The sequence below is a fragment of the Limanda limanda genome, chromosome 5, assembly GCF_963576545.1.
Source record: "Limanda limanda chromosome 5, fLimLim1.1, whole genome shotgun sequence".
Lineage (NCBI taxonomy): Eukaryota > Metazoa > Chordata > Actinopteri > Pleuronectiformes > Pleuronectidae > Limanda > Limanda limanda.
In genome coordinates this window covers 28,961,742-28,978,622 of record NC_083640.1, presented here as the reverse complement: position 1 = coordinate 28,978,622, position 16,881 = coordinate 28,961,742, and the positions used below count along the sequence as shown (strand labels likewise).

The following is a 16,881-nucleotide window of genomic DNA, read 5'->3' as shown; positions in this document are numbered from 1 at the left end:
TATTCAAGCAGAAAACCAATATATTTGTCTGATATGTTCAAGGTAATTGCAACTTTCCACACACATAAATGATAAATATATCCTCATTATATTGATAGAGAATGTAATCCAGTCACAATTACATTTTTCCACACAACATATTTGCATTTTAGTTGTAGATAAATAATTTTGAGGAGACAGGGTTGTTAAAGAACACATCCTACACTTCGAGCTAAAAGAAAACAAGAGTGATGTAAATAAATTGTATTATCTAAAATAATGTTAAATGCTCTTCTACTCTAAACTATTTCATAATATAAAAAGTTATACAGAGTCATCTCATCAAGAACTAATCTACATTATTATCATACCATTAATGTTCGTATAGTCGCTGCTTACATACATTTGGCAATGCTGCTGAACAGGTGTTGAAGAATATACATATTGAAAGTTAATATGATGTGATTAAGTTATATACAGTATATGTTTGTATGTAATGACTAGTTGATTCAAGGATAAAGGCGTTAGTTCAGTGATCCATCTGGTAAATTCTTCTTCCAAGGCTGAACGATGCAGCATAAAGACATCTATTTAGACATGATCTGCTGGTTGAGAAATGGTTATTTGGGGTTTTAATTCAGGATATATCAAGGTAATTAAAGGTACTAGCAGTGATTCAGATGATGTACGCAGGGATGTTTATTTTAACCTGTTTTGAAAGTTTACTGGATATCAGCCTGTTGAGCTCATCAGCGTCGAACCAGTATCTGACAAGAGCTTCATGAAACAGTCAGCAGTGACAGAGAGGCGTTAACATTATGAAGTCTGATTCTGTCAGTAACTAAGCAACAACAGACAGTCCGCACACTTTGATCTGGGTAGCGGATGTTTTAAGTGTTCATTGGGCAATCGTCAGGCCACACTAGCAGGTAAAGCTGCTCACCTCCCACAGCCCCCACAGATAAGGTATGAAGAATCAAAAATACCAACACACAACTAATTTACTGAATAAATGTGTTTGGCTGTTTTCAATATTATTTGTTATGGCAAGCCACCCATGAGTACTAAGTGTCCTCTTCAGGACACATTCAATAACATTCACGATTTGAATGCTAATGACCCAGGTATGACATTTATGTTAAATACTAGTGTAATATCCTTTTCTGAATTTAAATTGTGCAAATCTCTGTTGAGTGCAATCAGCAGCATACCCGACACATCTTTCCCTGAAATTAAAATGAGGGCCATGGGTACAGGACAACATCATGTGGAGTTCATGTGTCTCCCTCAAAGCGGTAAAACAGTGTCTTTTTAAATCAAGATGCATAAAGTGCAAAGTCTTCATATTAGAGTCCCGGCTCAATCACCAGGAAGTCAATGTGATCCATGTCTTTGGTCTTGAAGGCCTCTGCGATGATGCGGGCAGCCTCCTTGTGCTCCCGACCTCTCAGGGATATTCCGTTGACCTCCAGGATCACCTGACCCACCTTCAGCTGGTCGCAGGTATGAGCGGAGCCTCCTTTCTGTCACCGGAGACATGGAGACAATGAAGGAGAGAAGGTATATAACAATGTCATTTTTGACTATAGGCTTGAAGTTTTGCCATGGATTTAAAAAAAAACTAATTTGTAAATTTATTTCCGTTGTAATTTACATCTCATTGTACAGTCCCTTCCCTGGTGTTTATAATATTTGTATATTTAAAGGTCCAGTGTGTAGCATTTAGTGATATCTAGTGGTGAAGTTGCACGTTGCAGCTGAATACCCCTCAACTCACACCAAACATGAGAGAGAACCAGTGGTAACCTTCAGTTGTCACAATATAGTTTGTCCAGTTTGGAGGAAACATGGAACAAACATGTCAGCCTCAGTAGAGAAGACAAAGTTTAAATTTATTCTAAAACATCTTGCATATAGTTCAAGAGACCAATGCAGCTCAAAAAGATCCTGTTAGGTCTGTATTAATGTAATCATCTAAATTGATCACTTTCACTTTCTCTCACACACCAATCAATATCAAAAAAGGATGCAGGATGTACAATATCCACATCATTAATGATGGGAGAGGAGAACATGATCATGGCTGTCACTGACAACACAGTTATTTATGATGCTGACGAACTTGTGTAACTTAGCTCCATCGAGAATAGACACGAGCACAAGAACTTGCATGTGGACAGAATCTACAACAATTAACTTGTAGTTAACATTTTTGTTTCAATAAATCCAGCATGACTTTATTACAAGAACACATGAGGCCACATTCTGGAGACCCTGTGTTCCAACAGAGAAAACTGTCTGTGTTGTATTGGGATGGTGAGTGATCAGCTTATCATATCTCAGATAAGCCATGTCCCCTCTTTCATTGCTGGAAGCAAGTCCTTGAACTTCTGTCGAGCAGAATATGTTTGAACATTTGAGGTGGTTCCCTTTCTCCAGGGCATCTACCAGACATTTCTATGTTGGGAATTTCGTCTTGGCCAGGTGGTTTCCCAGAGTAAATTTTCTTTAAACCTTTGGCAAATACTTTTTCTGACCTTTTTCTTACCGTCAACCCACTTCAAGTAGTCAGACTCTGGAATTGCCTAAAATATAAAATTGTTTCTGCAAGACTGATTCTCCAAGTAATCAACCTTACAACACATTGAAGGTTGATCACACTGTTTAGCTCTTTACACTGAATAGACAATATAGCTTGTTTAAGATCCCATCTAGTCTTTTGTTGAGTTCCTGATCAATTGAAAAAGGACCATAGGTACACTCTTGTTGTTGGAGCAGGTCCTTATGAAAGGATTCCAGTTCTCTGAGTGCATGCATCTCTTCTCATCTCCAAGATTGGTATTTCGACTGATCCAGTACTTTTTGATGTCTTCCAAATAAGCTACATACAAAATAGAAAACCCTTAATCCTTGCCAGTGCAGAGTAGCAGACTAGGAGGATGTTACCAAGGAATGCATTAAGGTTGATTGTCTTATGCCCAGACTGTCAGGCAAAGTAAGTGGCAGCCATTTAGACATCCGTATTCTGGGGGTGGAAGGTGACAATGAAACAACGGAGCAAAACAGTATGTGAGAGATCTATTATGTTGTGTAAAATATTCTGCACTATGAAAGTGTGGTGGGGTACATACTCCATAGTTTACATATTGGATTCAAGGTATGCAAGGTATGCATATGCATTTTGCTTTGTTTTCAGTGAATTCAATCCAATCCTGAGCTAAAAGGGGAGATACAATCACCACCTGAGAATCAATAAATACATCTCTCTGTGTTTTCTGGGGAAGACATTTCCTCTGAGTGGAAAGTGGAAATCAATGAATGCAGCCTTTGAAATACTGGAATTGACAGTACAATTTGATAATTGACTCTCTACCACTGAGTAGTTGCAACTTCAAAAAATACATTTTGCTCCATTTAAGTACTTTAGATAAATGTAGAAAGGCATCTAGTTTAACATTTGAACTGCCTTCATATTTGATATAAGTAAGATAGTTCACCTGTGAAGAAAATGAAAGATATGATTTGATGACTGAGATGAATAATTTCTCTGTTTGCATGTGTGAACAGTGTTAAATGGTCGTGTACCACTGTGCACACAGTATTGCACGACCATTTGCTCTTTTTCTAGGCAGCCTAACAGAGCCACAGGGTAAATGTGTTTATCCATTCACAGATCCTTCTTCCTCTCAGGACAATCACAACAGTTGTCATGAACATGCACTATTCTGAACATGTTAATTTGCTGTGACATTTTATTACAAAGTAGCTGCTGAAAACATGACTGCAGGGCCAACGGACCTTTAGTAACAACTTTCAATTCTGCTGACTGGTTGAGAAACACTGAGGAGGTAATGAATTAAGCCGCTTTCAGACATGCGTAAAATACTGTCAATTGGTTACGGAGTTTACCCAGAGTTTGTCTGTTTAACAACAGCATCAAGTAGATGTAGATCCTGTGATTTGTTTACAGCCCCCAAAACCTTCGTCTTATCACCACAATCTCTCTTGACATATTTGTTAGTGTCTTCTATGTGTTTAATGCTGTTTTGGAGTATTTTTGTGTCCTTCGCATTTTAGAAGCATCATCAAACCCCCTACTCGCTTGCAGTGAATCCAGAGGGAGATCCCCAGTTGTGTTCACACATCAACTTCTCCTGGATTTTGATGGACTGTACACTAGGAGGTCAGGCGATTACACGTCCTCCCGAGAATATACGGAGGAACTGCGGAGGTCCAGTGCATGTCTGAAAGCAGCTTTGGACACACTCTTAGCTTCTTCTGTAATCGTCGCTAATATGCCTTTGAGCAAGGCATCAAGCCACTTCAACTTATCAAACCTAGTTGTTAAGAGTACAAGGATGAGGTCATATTAAGTGGCCCTTTGTTAGGGTTTTAGAAAATATAATCAGGCATCATTTTGACAGTTTAAAAAATATATATGAATAACTCCAACCGTGTGGATCGTAGGGTCAACAAAATCAATACAAACACATGTGATCTCCTCCTGGTCAGACTACATCTTTCACTTTGGAAAAATATGCCTTGGCATAATTTGGGGACCCCACAAATCTACAAGAATGGAGTTATTCATTACGAGTAATAATATAAACAAAATCATCAAAATGATGCCTGAATGTACTGTTCCAAAGTGAGGGTTGTATAGTATCCAGGAGGAGACCATCTATGTGTGTATTGATTTTGGTGACTCTTCTCTGTACAGCAGTTATGCTATTGAATATTTTAGCTGTATGTGTTTTCGGTGTTGCACTTAGTAGACCAACGTTTTTTCTTCCTCTCTGCTCGTTTTGATGAAAATCAAGCTTTAGCTGGTTTTGTACATTACTCTGATTGGAAGGAGGCTTGTGTTTTGAGGACGTTTCTTTATTAGTTATTGATCCATAAAGTCCGAATCAGTGAATATCTTTCTTACATCCCTCGCAGTTGACTAACTCCTGTACTGTAATTTCCACACATAGCAAGCCAAAATGCTCTATGGTCTGACAGATATGATATTTGCATGCAATACTTTCTGGTGCACAAGAGAAAAAGTGTTGCAGAAACTTTATTCTATTTTGCCCACGTCCCTTTGGGAGCTCCGTACTGTCATGATCCCAAAATATCTAGAATAATAATTTCAATAATAGTGGCTGTCTGAGTCACTGTACACATAATAACTCATCTAAAAACGAATTCAGCCTGTCTGTCAACACAACAGGTTTTAAAGAATTTAATCACACACTTTCAATCTCTTTTATACCAACAGGAATTCAAGAGAGTGTGTGCATCCAATCAGCGGAGGCCAAAATTAGCATTATTAGATTACATTCCCCTGATATGATAGAAATATAATTAGCTTGTTTTCATGTGCAATGTCACACTGATTAGAGGGGACACAGTGTTTGACAAGCAGATCATTGACTGTGAAGGACATCAGTGTACTGACATTCACTGTCATCCACTGTGCTGAGATTCACAGACACGGCTCAAAGGAGTTGTTGTTATGGAAATCACTGCACAGTCACAGAAACCCCTCAAGGATGGGGGTGTTCTGACCAAGGCTCTGACGTTCATGCTGATGTTATCCCCTCTCCCCCTCAGCCCATATAAACCACATTTGTTATGGGAATTTACTGCTTTGCTCTCTTTGTACTTGTTGGACTTAACAAAATGTGAAAGGTGCCAAAAAGAAATATCGTCAGGAAGATTTGTCTTTGAAAATTGCTTTAGAGTGCTGTCTGGGCAAAAGGCTAATCATCAGATGTTGGAGGAAGACAGAGGTTCTATTAAAGTGGAAAGGGGAACGTTAATGCATTTTCTGCATAATCTTCAATTCAAGTCACACACTGTAGTTTTAAAAGAAAATTATTATTTGCATATTGGCAAAACAATGGCTTCAAACCAAACATCAGCAAAACACTATTGTATTGTTGTCTCACCTGAATGGTGACTATACGTGGCAAAGGTTGGCGTGTATTGGCTCCCCCCTCGATAGCGATGCCAAGGGTGTTGCTATTTTTCACCACTCGCACCAGGGTAGCGGTGGCTGCTGGGACCGGTGAGCCAGTCAGCTGGGACACAAGGTGAAGAGGTATCAGATTGAGAGCTTTATTTCATCTTTGCAATCCACCCCAACCCAAAATAACTTCTGTGTCAAAAAAAGGATGTTAATGGTTTGTATTTATATAGCGCTTTCTACCAATCAGAGCGTTTTACAGTACAGTGAGAAGAAGGGGTCTCTGAGAGCGCCTACCTATGCGCAGGCTAAAGGCTTGTTTAAGAAAGTGACAACAATTCCTGTATCTGCCTGTTTATCGAGATTTGCTAAAAAATGAAATAAGCTATTTTTCGTTCCTGTCCAAACATGGGTTTGGGAAGGAACACTGCTAAAAACTGGTCAACTGGGGTTGGTTGAGTTTCTTGAAGATGTCGTTGATATTGCCTGAGAGGCTGGACCCACTCTGCTGCTGGTTTCACTGGGAATCTTTTGTAGGTCGTTGAACCACCCGCCCCCTCATGTGTCCTAAGCATGTATGGTCCTAAGGTGTGAATCGCGTGTTTTGTCCTTGGGATGAACCAGTTACTGCCTTAGTGTGTTGGTAGGCTTAAAATGTGCAGTATGTGAAGATCAGGTGACCAGAAGGATCAGAAACACTGTGGGGACATCTGCTGGGGAGGTGGGAGATGACGGGGTGCATTAGAGAGAGAGAATTACTGAAGCTAAATAGAGGTTATGGAGGCTGTAGAGTCTGGCGGTTTGGTGGGAAAGTGTTGTGATGTACATTAGCTCCTCAGAAAAGCAGCAATTTTATCACACATGCTACCCATATGGTCACATCTCGATCTGCACCCCTTATTTATCTGACCGTTTGACTGCTACCATAGAGTGATGCACTCATTTTATAGACTGTATATAAAGATGGACAATGTGACAGCTCTCAAAAGTGATTGCAAATTACCTATACTAGTGGCTGCAGTATAGGTAATAAATACAGACCCCTCTACGTTTGCAGATGGGACATTGGCCAAAAGATTGTCCGGGATATTTTAAGTTTATTTTCTTACAGTGGGAGGAAGTGGAAATGCATTGTCGTTTTTTAAAAACAGGGTATGGCTGTGTCATATGAGGTAGTGTGATCTGCTGTAGGATTAATAACATTGCTTTTGTGTGTCTGCTATATGTTAGTGGTATTTGCTAACTTAAAAGCTAAGTGTGAAGGATTTAGTGACATATAGTGGTCAGACTCCTCAACTCACCCTCCCCTTCCAAACATGAATGAGAACCTGTGGTCGCCTTTAGTTGTCATAAAGTTTGTCCAGTTTGTCCAGTCTGGGCTACTGTAAAAAACATGGCAGGCTCCGTAGAGAGGACCCACTACCAACGTTAATAATACACAATTTAAATATATTGGGCACATAGGGTAAAGAAGACAACTATTTGTACAATTTTGATGATTAAACACTAGTGAAACATCACTAGGACTATTTTATATAAAATTTCTGCAATTAGATCCCTTTCACCCAAGTCTTACACACTGAACCTTTAATTTCAGCAATAGAATAAGTTGAAGCTGAAATCACAGTTTGATAAATATGTGGGTTTTACACAGAAGGTCACAGTGAGACGAATCAATCGGAATGATCGAATGACTTGCTGAAGTGGTTGTTAATGACAGCATGACGCTCTCACTTGTCTCGTGGCCCCTGGAGGTGGTACATGGGCCCCTGGCTGTTCCAGATGGTTCTTCTGGTTCTTGCTCGGTCGAGGGCTTCCATCTTTACTGAGACCACCTGCTTCAGCAATATCCACCCCGCTGTCCTCACTCAGAGTCTGGCCACTGTCTGACAGCTGGGACAGAGTCGCCCCTGGATCGGACACAATAATGTTAGTATGCAAACAGGCATTACTGTCTTCATTAATCTAATCACAATTCTATATTATATTTATTCATGTAACATGTTAACCTCTTATCTTATCAGTATAGGCTACTTCGTTGATTTCCAAAATACATTTCTAACTAGTATAACATATAATTCAAATATTGTATATAATTGATGTTGTACAATATAGCCACAGACTCCTTGATTTGTGAATCAGCTTCGCACAAATATTTGCACGGTTCTTTTATAAAGTTTGTAATATTGTAATGCACATATTGTAGTATATTGTTGTTTTACGTCGGCTTTTTAAATGGTCTTTAATTTCATAGTTTGTTTTTTGCTTATTTCATTCAAAAATGTATTTGTCTTTAACTTAATGTGTTGATTTTATCTTAAAAAGGTTTATGAAACTCAATACATCAATATTGAAGGTGATGAATATAGGTTTCTTAAAAAAACACATTAGTGCATTCACTATTATTAGTATTAGCAGCAAAGTGTACTTAAAGTATAAAACTTAAAAACACTTGTTCTGTACAGTCAATGCTATATTATTATATTACTGGATCATTATGGTCATTATCATGTATTAACATTTCACTAGTATTTAGGGCCCGAGCACTGACATCAAAGGTCAGGTGAGGCCCTATTGAAATTGTAAGGATTATTATTATTATTAGTATTATTATTATTATTATTATTCAGGCAAATTAATTGGCTTTTTGAGGGCTTTAACATGCTCAAATTCTTACCAAAATTTGCAGAAAGTCAGAAAGTGGTGAAAATTTACATATTCTGGAGGAATTTTCATTTAAGTTGTAGTTTGTTGAGCCTTAACAGTTGAGGATTTTAATGCATCATCATTTAGCAACTGTTGGGTTTCTCTACAATATTGTAAGTTCTCAATCTTACTATATGAGTGTGAAGATAGTATATGTTGTGATTTGGTGCTAGGATCTATACTTTAATATGCTGTGCTTGTTACAATTAAATATAGTTATAATTTTAGATTTTACACCAGATATAAATGACTCAGATGCTGACAGACAAGTCCTACGATGTATGCCAACATACAGCATCTCCGCATCACTAACATATGAAGCTGTACCCAATATTTGTGGGTAATATTTGTATTTCTGCACTTGAAGACAACACAGTGACACTTGCGTACCTCTTTGCTGTGGTCTGGAGTCTGCAGACAGCCGGTTTGTGTCTGTAACGATGACTTTATGAGTGAGGGCAGGTGAGCAGTGCAGGTCTGGACTACAGGGAGGAGGAGCAGGTGTGATGAGAGAAGGGCAGGGGGAGGGACACGGCGATGGATGGGGTGACAGATGAGGGGATGGCATTGGAGAGGCTGCTTTTGAAGAGGAAGCCGACTTTGACAGGATGGAGGACTTCTCATAGGAGCTGGATCTGGAGGGGAACTTGACAGATCCCTGTAGTTTACCAGAGCCGGAGGAGCCCCGGTGGTTGAGGAAGCCTGGGCAGGTGTGGTGTCCAGAACTAGGCCTATTTTGGTGGACAGGATGTTGGTGGAAGTGATGAGCGAAGTGCGGGTGGTTGAGGTGTTCGGAGTCGGAGAGCTGGAAGAAAGTCTGGCAGGTATGATGGAGGGCATTGAGAGAGGTGTGGTGGCTGGCTCCTGTGCCTGTGTGGTCTGCCAAGGTTGGGGAGGGCTGGTGGGTGGTGGGGAGGGATTTGAGCGACTTGTGGAGGCAGCCCTGCAGCAGCTGGGTGGGGCCAGAGAAGAGCAGGCTGGAGCCAGGCTGCATTAGCCGGGCCGAAGGCTTCCGGCCCAGATCCATCGCCCTCGGTGACCTGCTCTGGGCCTGGAGAGGAACAGCTCGGAAGGGTGAGGGAGATCGACTTGTAACCTGCACTTCATCCTGTCGGTGAAAAGTAGGAAGACAGAACTCATGAATCAAACAGGATTGGTGGAGCTGATAAGTATCAAAATGAAAAAAAAACTTTTAATTGTAATTCTTAAGATTCACACACATTGAGTGTGCTTATTGAAGCGCTAACCATGGTTATGTTTAAACATAATATTTATCCTTTGACATGTGGGTGGAATAACTTTGTTTTTATTTTTTCAAGCCTCAAATAGTCCTTTCATTTTTGACAAGTGAGCTGCTTTCTCTGATGAGCACTTATAGTTTAGAACCCATTAATGACCACTCGCAGCTATAATTTCTTAAATGCAATTTTCCAGTGCTGTGCGCCCCACAAACAAAATACCATTGTCCTCCATTGTGTGGGTGCGGAGGCAGAAATAAATGTATTAATTTCTATACTTTGATTATTGACCTTATAGTATTTTCAATAAATTGAAATGGTTTAGTATGTAGCTGTCTACATGTGTAGCATGTGACAGCTGCATCTAGCATGCGTCTGTTGTTCACAGAGCGTGTATGCAGCAGAGCTACTACCTGAGGTTTCTGGTGTATACAAATAACGGCTAAGTATGTACTGTAAATGCTAGGACATCTACGGTAGCCATGCATCCTCAAGTCCTGCAATAATACAAATATTAATGGGTTCAGTCAACATAAATGCTTTTACTTTGAAACAGGTACAAGAAGTATAGTAAATATCTATATTTGTGACATATATGAAAGATAGAACTTAATCACTATTGTTTTCACTATTTGTGTGTACACTGAGGAACTAGGTGAGACCCTGACTCTTGAACAGCAGTGGGGCTCACACACAGGAGACGCCCCAGAGACATGCAGCTCACGCAGGCAGTTTGAATGCTCTAACTCGACAACGTGGGCTTTGAAGTGGAAAGCAAGCAATTCATGATGCCCAGTTGCTGCTCACTGAAGCGTTCTTAAACACCTTAGGATTCGGACGCAAATTCTCTAAATCCACAAGCCAGATTTCAGGGTAATCTGTTGTGGATATTTAAGGTCACCCTCTGACCTTTCATTTAGCAATATCATCATCTGTACACTCTATATTTATGCCTCTATATACTACATATAAGATTGCAATGAAAGTTAACCGAGTGTAGTCCTCCTCCAATGAACTCTATCAGTTTTGAGCTCCATGAGCCTTTATCCCCTGCCTTCCTCTGGCTAAAAAGAGTCACAAATGCTAATAAGAGATTTAATGAATTCATGGTCAGCTTGCCGTGAAATGTGCTGAGCAGAGCCATGCTCTCAAGGGGACAAAGTCCTGATTTGAATGACTTTCTTGGTGTTACCCTCAGGGTTGGCTTTACAACTTCACCCAGTACAGTGTTAATAAACCCGACACTGCCCTGCTCTAGAAGTGATGGTCATTACTGTTTGAATGCGACTCCTATTGGGGATAACAACTCTAAGCCTTGTCCTATTAATCGCATTTGTCCTCTGGAAATAATGTAACTCTGTGGTCTGTAAAAAATGGACAAACACGGAAGATCATTCACACACAATCCATTTTTATAGCAGATAAACCCCAAAAATGAGACCAGGCCATTGTGTTCTCCTCTCGCCATCAACAGAGCCATAAGCCTACAGAAACAGTGTGAAGCTTTGTGGTACTACAGGGCTCAATCTCAAATGAAAACTTTGTATGATTTACTTTAGCCTACTTCATGAAGATGCCAGATGGATGGGATTTGCCCAGTGGGACAATATAATGAGCGCAAGAAAGTTTAGACGGTTAGAGCAAAGGGATTTTTCCAGTAACAGCTGAATCATTAGAGGCCGTTTGAGGCTTGAGGGTCTATATCGTTTCAATGCTGCAGAGGATTGTTGTTCTGCCTGTGGGCTGGCATCAACCGTTGCTGCTGCACTCATCTGCACTGCAGTGTCTGTCATGTCTGCTCACCAACTGGAATGGGCTTGTTTTCTTCTTGAGGAGGCCTTTCATCTGTACTCTGACAACATTTACATGTCAGAGTTCAACCGCTGAATTTGTGAAACAAGTTGAGAAAGCGACTAATGGTTGTCCGTGTAAATTTACTGGCACAGACAACTGGATTACGTCGGCATTTTGGAAAAGTTCTGTTGACTCCGTACACACACTTTAAATATATTTTTGATACCCTGTGGAGGCTGTTGGAGGAGCTTAGCTTTTGTCTGGAGAGCAGCAATTATTCTACACTAAAATTCGGGGCTAAATAGGTGAATGACTCCTTTCCCATTGTCAGTAAAGGAGTTTTCCAATTTTTTTCCCGTCCTGTCATGTTCAACATAACAAACATACAGACAACAGAGGGGCTTTCTCATTTAGTTTTTTCTTAACCTGTGGATAAGAGGCTGTAGAGAAACTAAGTCAACTAGTGTAGTTTGGACGTAATCTTAATTTAGCCAGCTGTCAACACAAATTCAGAAGCTGACATGTAACTCCTACTATGCCCAAAAAACAAAACCCTAGACATGCTGTATTTGAATGCTTTAAAGATCGCCCTCTATCGCCGCACAAGCTGTGTAGAAATTGTGTAAATCTTTTTGTCATCATTAATAGTCAACAAAGGAAACAGAGTTGCGTTTCCCTTCCTCTACACCAGAGGTCTTCAACAGGGGGTCCGCGACCCCTAGGGGGTCCGCGGAGATACTGCAGGGGGGTCGCGAAATCTTTGGTTGATTAGACAATTTTTTATAATTTTTTTTTTTCCACAAATTTAAATGTCTTTCAATAGACATTAACATGCATCCAACATATTGTGAAGCTGATGTGACCCTCTGCCTGACAACCTCCATCCATCCAAGATTAGATAAGTTGTGTGCTACCCATCAGGGTCCGACATCTCACTAATGTGGGAGTATGTGTGCCATCCACAGATCGCTTGAGGATTCACTGTCTCTTCTACATGTATGTTAAAAATAAAATCATGAATATGTGAATTACTTTAATAGCTCAGTGTTGTATGCAAGATGTACAGTGGGTACGGAAAGTATTCAGACCCCTTTAAATATTTCACTCTTTGTTTCATTGCAGCAATTTGCAAAAATCAAAAAAGTTAATTTTATTTCTCATTAACACTTAGCACCCCATCTTGACAGAAAAAAACAGAAAAGTAGAAATTTATTAAAAAAGAAAAACTGAAATATCACATGGTCATAAGTGATGAAACAGAGTGAAACATTTAAAGGGGTCTGAATACTTTCCGTCCCCACTTTATGTTTATAAATGGCAGTGGCATGGCCACTCTGTACCTTGCACATGTTTAAATTAAAAACATGAAAATATGAACCCGTGTAATATTCGAATAGCTTAGTTTTGAATGCACAATATCAGGGTAGTTATGTTTATACATGGCACTAGGCCCAGTTTAATATAAAACACAATTTTATACAATATATATAGTAGGGGGTCCCTGCTCCATCTCTCCACCTGTTTGGGGGTCCTTGGCCTGAAAAAACGTTGAAGACCCCTGCTCTACACCTCAGTGTAGGAGACACGTGCACACGTCACAGCAGGAAAAGCACAGTTGTAAATAAAAATATGATTGATGACTTAATTGTAAGTGCTTGAGTTTCAGTGTCCTGGTTTTTCTGCCTCACTGAGACATTTATTTTATCAGTACCACTAATGACAAGTCAAAATGTCTGCTGTGAAAAGGCATGTGAAATTGAATGGGAAATGGACCCAGACATAATTTGAATTTAACAGAAAATTAAATTGCCAATGAAATAAAGAAAAAATTTTTTTTTTAATATGACTTGATTGATGCTCATTTCTAAACAAGTGAAATGGAACAGTCTCTTCCATGATAATTTTTACACCTGCAAGCTAATGATGAAAAGCAATGGGTAAGATGAAACACAGTTTGGTTGAGGTTAATAGAAACTTTGTTTAAATTAAAACTCAACTTTATTACATTATTAAGGCCTACCCACCGGGTTCATTTGTGAATGGCAAAAACTGTACTTTAAAGTGCATTGAGTCATCATCAAGACTACAAAAGCGCTATATAGATACAGACAATTTACCATTGTTTTTAATATTCCTCTATTTAGTTGTCCATGATATATTATACATTTTAAAGCTTGTGCATAAGGGCTTTACTGTAGCTCAGCATGTACTTTCTAAATACCCCCAACCCCTTTTCTTGGAATGCTCCACTGTCTCTAGCTATGTTAATTACAGTTATTTGCTATTCTTAATGACTGTCTTGCCGCCAGCCTGCATGGAAATATCTTTGTAATGAGACAATGGTGTGTCAACACAGTGTTGCCATGATGAAACTAAGTGTCTATCAATTAAATGCAATTAGCTTTTAATTGGGGGTTGTAATTTTAACAACCACAATTATTAGTTGCAGCATGGGCAATTTCACAGACACGTGCTGCGCTGTGGCAAACACTGACATCAGCCCTCTTTTAGTAACAGCACCAAACAGACGTCAATGACAAGACAAATGCACTAGAAGCTCCTGAAGGCACAGAGAGTTTGGTCAGGCAGTGGGCCAGGACTCTGGGAGCAGAGGGAAACCATTCACACTTTGTTCAAGCTGAAAAAAAGAGGGTTGTCAGATCAAGTTGCTCCGTTGCTTCTCTGTAGGGCCCAGGCAGCTGGAGGAAGTGGGTCAGCAGGAGAATGACACCTGTCAGATTCAGGTCTCTGAGGATTGACATGAACCACAGTAATCATTGATACTCGTTGACCTGCCACAAACCGTGTTGCTCTGTGTCACTTTCCGACCAAATGGTTACTGTTTTCACTATTGTCTAAAGACCAGGGGAGATGAGTTGAATTACCCGACAACTACAACAAGCAGGTTCCACTCCAGTGCACCAGGCAGCAGTAATGCAAGGGACTACAAAACAGTGGGAGAGATTCAGATTCTACTGCTGTTGATTATAAAAATAGACAAACCGGGACAAACACAAGTGTCAAAGTTTTCACTTGAAATGCTTCCAAAAAACTATTTTATGTGTAGACTTTTTGTGAATTAAAAGGTTTCCTCAGAACAAAAACTTGGACAGTGCTGGTACCTGCAAAGGTTCCTATTAGAGATGAGCTGGATACTCAGCTGAAACGAGTATCCGGTACGGATAAAGCACTTTTGCCGATTACGAGTATAATACGAGTAATCGGAGTCATTATCTGTGCTCGGACTGAATGAAAATCCTCACACAGCGTCACAGCGCTCCTCTCGTCACACACGGCTCTGCTCACTCACTCACAGAACAGCTCTCTGTCTCTCAGTCACTCAGGTTCACTGCGCATCGGGACTGTTCCATAGGCTCAGTCAAGGAAGCAGAAATGATTCGTTAATTTCCCGACTGGGTCTTCGGGTACGAGTCTTTGGAAAAATTTTCACGAGACCTGCATTGGCTCAGTAGAGGAGCGCTGGAGATGCGAGGGACGTTCGCTGTCTCCCGGAGAAATGAACACTCTGTGTTTTTGGTGTAGAGGGACGTGAGTTGCATTTGTTCATGGGTCATGGTGACTGGTTTTGTTGTTTTCACTTTACATTTACACTTACTTTACAGTAAAGTAAACCTCTATTAAATACAGTACAACATGACAGTTTGTATGGTTTGAAATTGTCATCTATTATCACACTGGCATTTAATTATCACGGCAAACAATTACACTGCACTAAACTTTAAGTGTTAATGTAGAGTGAAAGTAGCAAGGCCAGTCTGTGTGACTTGTGAACGAATGTGGTTCGCGTCTTTCTGTGCTGGGGGCGCAGAGTGTTCATTTCTCCGGGAGACAGTGAACGTCCCTCGCATCTCACTCACACACACACACACACACACACACACACACACACACACACACACACACACCTGGTGTTGAAATAAATAAAAAAAAAATTTAAAAAAAAAAAATCATAAAAAAATGTCAAAGTTAATAAAGAAAGTTATGTTGAACCAGCCCACTTCTGGGTTAAATCACACCCACTTCCGGGTTAGGTCCGCCCACTCCGAGTACGGATACGGATAATTCATATGGTTAACAGATACAGATACAGATACAGATAATGCTGTACTCGCTCATCCCTAGTTCCTATAGCAGTACTGCAAATGTCTAGAGGTGTTACAGCATTTTTCGAAAATACATATAAGTGATTGTAAATGACGCATTGCATCATGTGCTTTCCCATAATGCCATAAATATGTGTATTGTGTGGGATTTAACTGTAAAACTACATCAGAGGTTAAAGGTGTATAGTCCGGGGGAAAGTTCCTTGAGTGGAAATGCATCGTCAGGCAGTTGAGACGGAGGAGGATGGAACAACATACTGGTCCATAACACTTGTATTACCCATGGTTCATTCTTACAAATACCTGGGTGTACTGTGATTTGTTTAAGAATGTCCATGTGGATCATGTATACACTAGGATACAACAGCAACTCTTTTGTGTAGACGCAGGGGGTTTGGGGTTGGACAGAGGATGATATTTTATCATGATGTTGTGTATTATGTATGTATAAGCTTGGTTTGGTATCAGTTAAACCAAAATGACCAATAAACAGACTGGTCAATACAGCAGTTGGGACGAGGGTGAGGGCGCATCCCTCCCTCCAAAAAGTATTTGAAAAGACTGTAATGCAGGAAAATTATTACTGACCCCTCCCATGTCCTGTACTAGGAATACAAAGTACATGCTTCTATCAGGGAGACACAACAGGGTTCCAAATGAATACACAATGAGATACATGAAAAGCTATAAAACTCTTTCATTACTGACAGTGAATCTCCAAAATTCAGGACAGAAGGAGGCTGTGAGATGAGAGATTGTTACATGTACCTGAATGTCTGCACATGTTTGTACTATGCACTTTATGTCTGTTGTGTTCATCTGTTTTTTCTAAGATAAACTTCACACGCACACACACACACATGCATGTCTCCCTATAGTTGTGAGGACACTCATTGACATACAGCATTCCCTAGCTCCTCACCCCAACTTTAACCATCACAACTAAATGCCTAACCTTAACTCTGACCTACACCTCATTCTCAGTGTTGGGAAGGATACTTTCAAAACGTATTCCGTTACAGAATACAGAATACATGCCCAAAAATGTAATCTGTAACGTATTCCATTACATTAACTAATCTGAGTA

The 16,881-nt window shown here is 40.0% G+C and overlaps 1 protein-coding gene across 1 annotated transcript in view; it reads right to left on the bottom strand.

The window, feature by feature from the left end:
- Positions 1–1,325: 1,325 nt before the first annotated feature.
- whrnb (whirlin b) overlaps positions 1,326–16,881 on the bottom strand; it is a 90,761-nt gene continuing 75,205 nt past the window's right edge. Inside the window, exons 8-11 of the mRNA XM_061071981.1 lie at positions 9,029–9,746; positions 7,667–7,842; positions 5,916–6,047; positions 1,326–1,502 (exon numbers count right to left, since the gene is read on the bottom strand). Coding sequence (XP_060927964.1) covers positions 1,326–1,502; positions 5,916–6,047; positions 7,667–7,842; positions 9,029–9,746 — 1,203 coding nt within the window. The remainder of the gene's footprint in view (positions 1,503–5,915; positions 6,048–7,666; positions 7,843–9,028; positions 9,747–16,881) is intronic.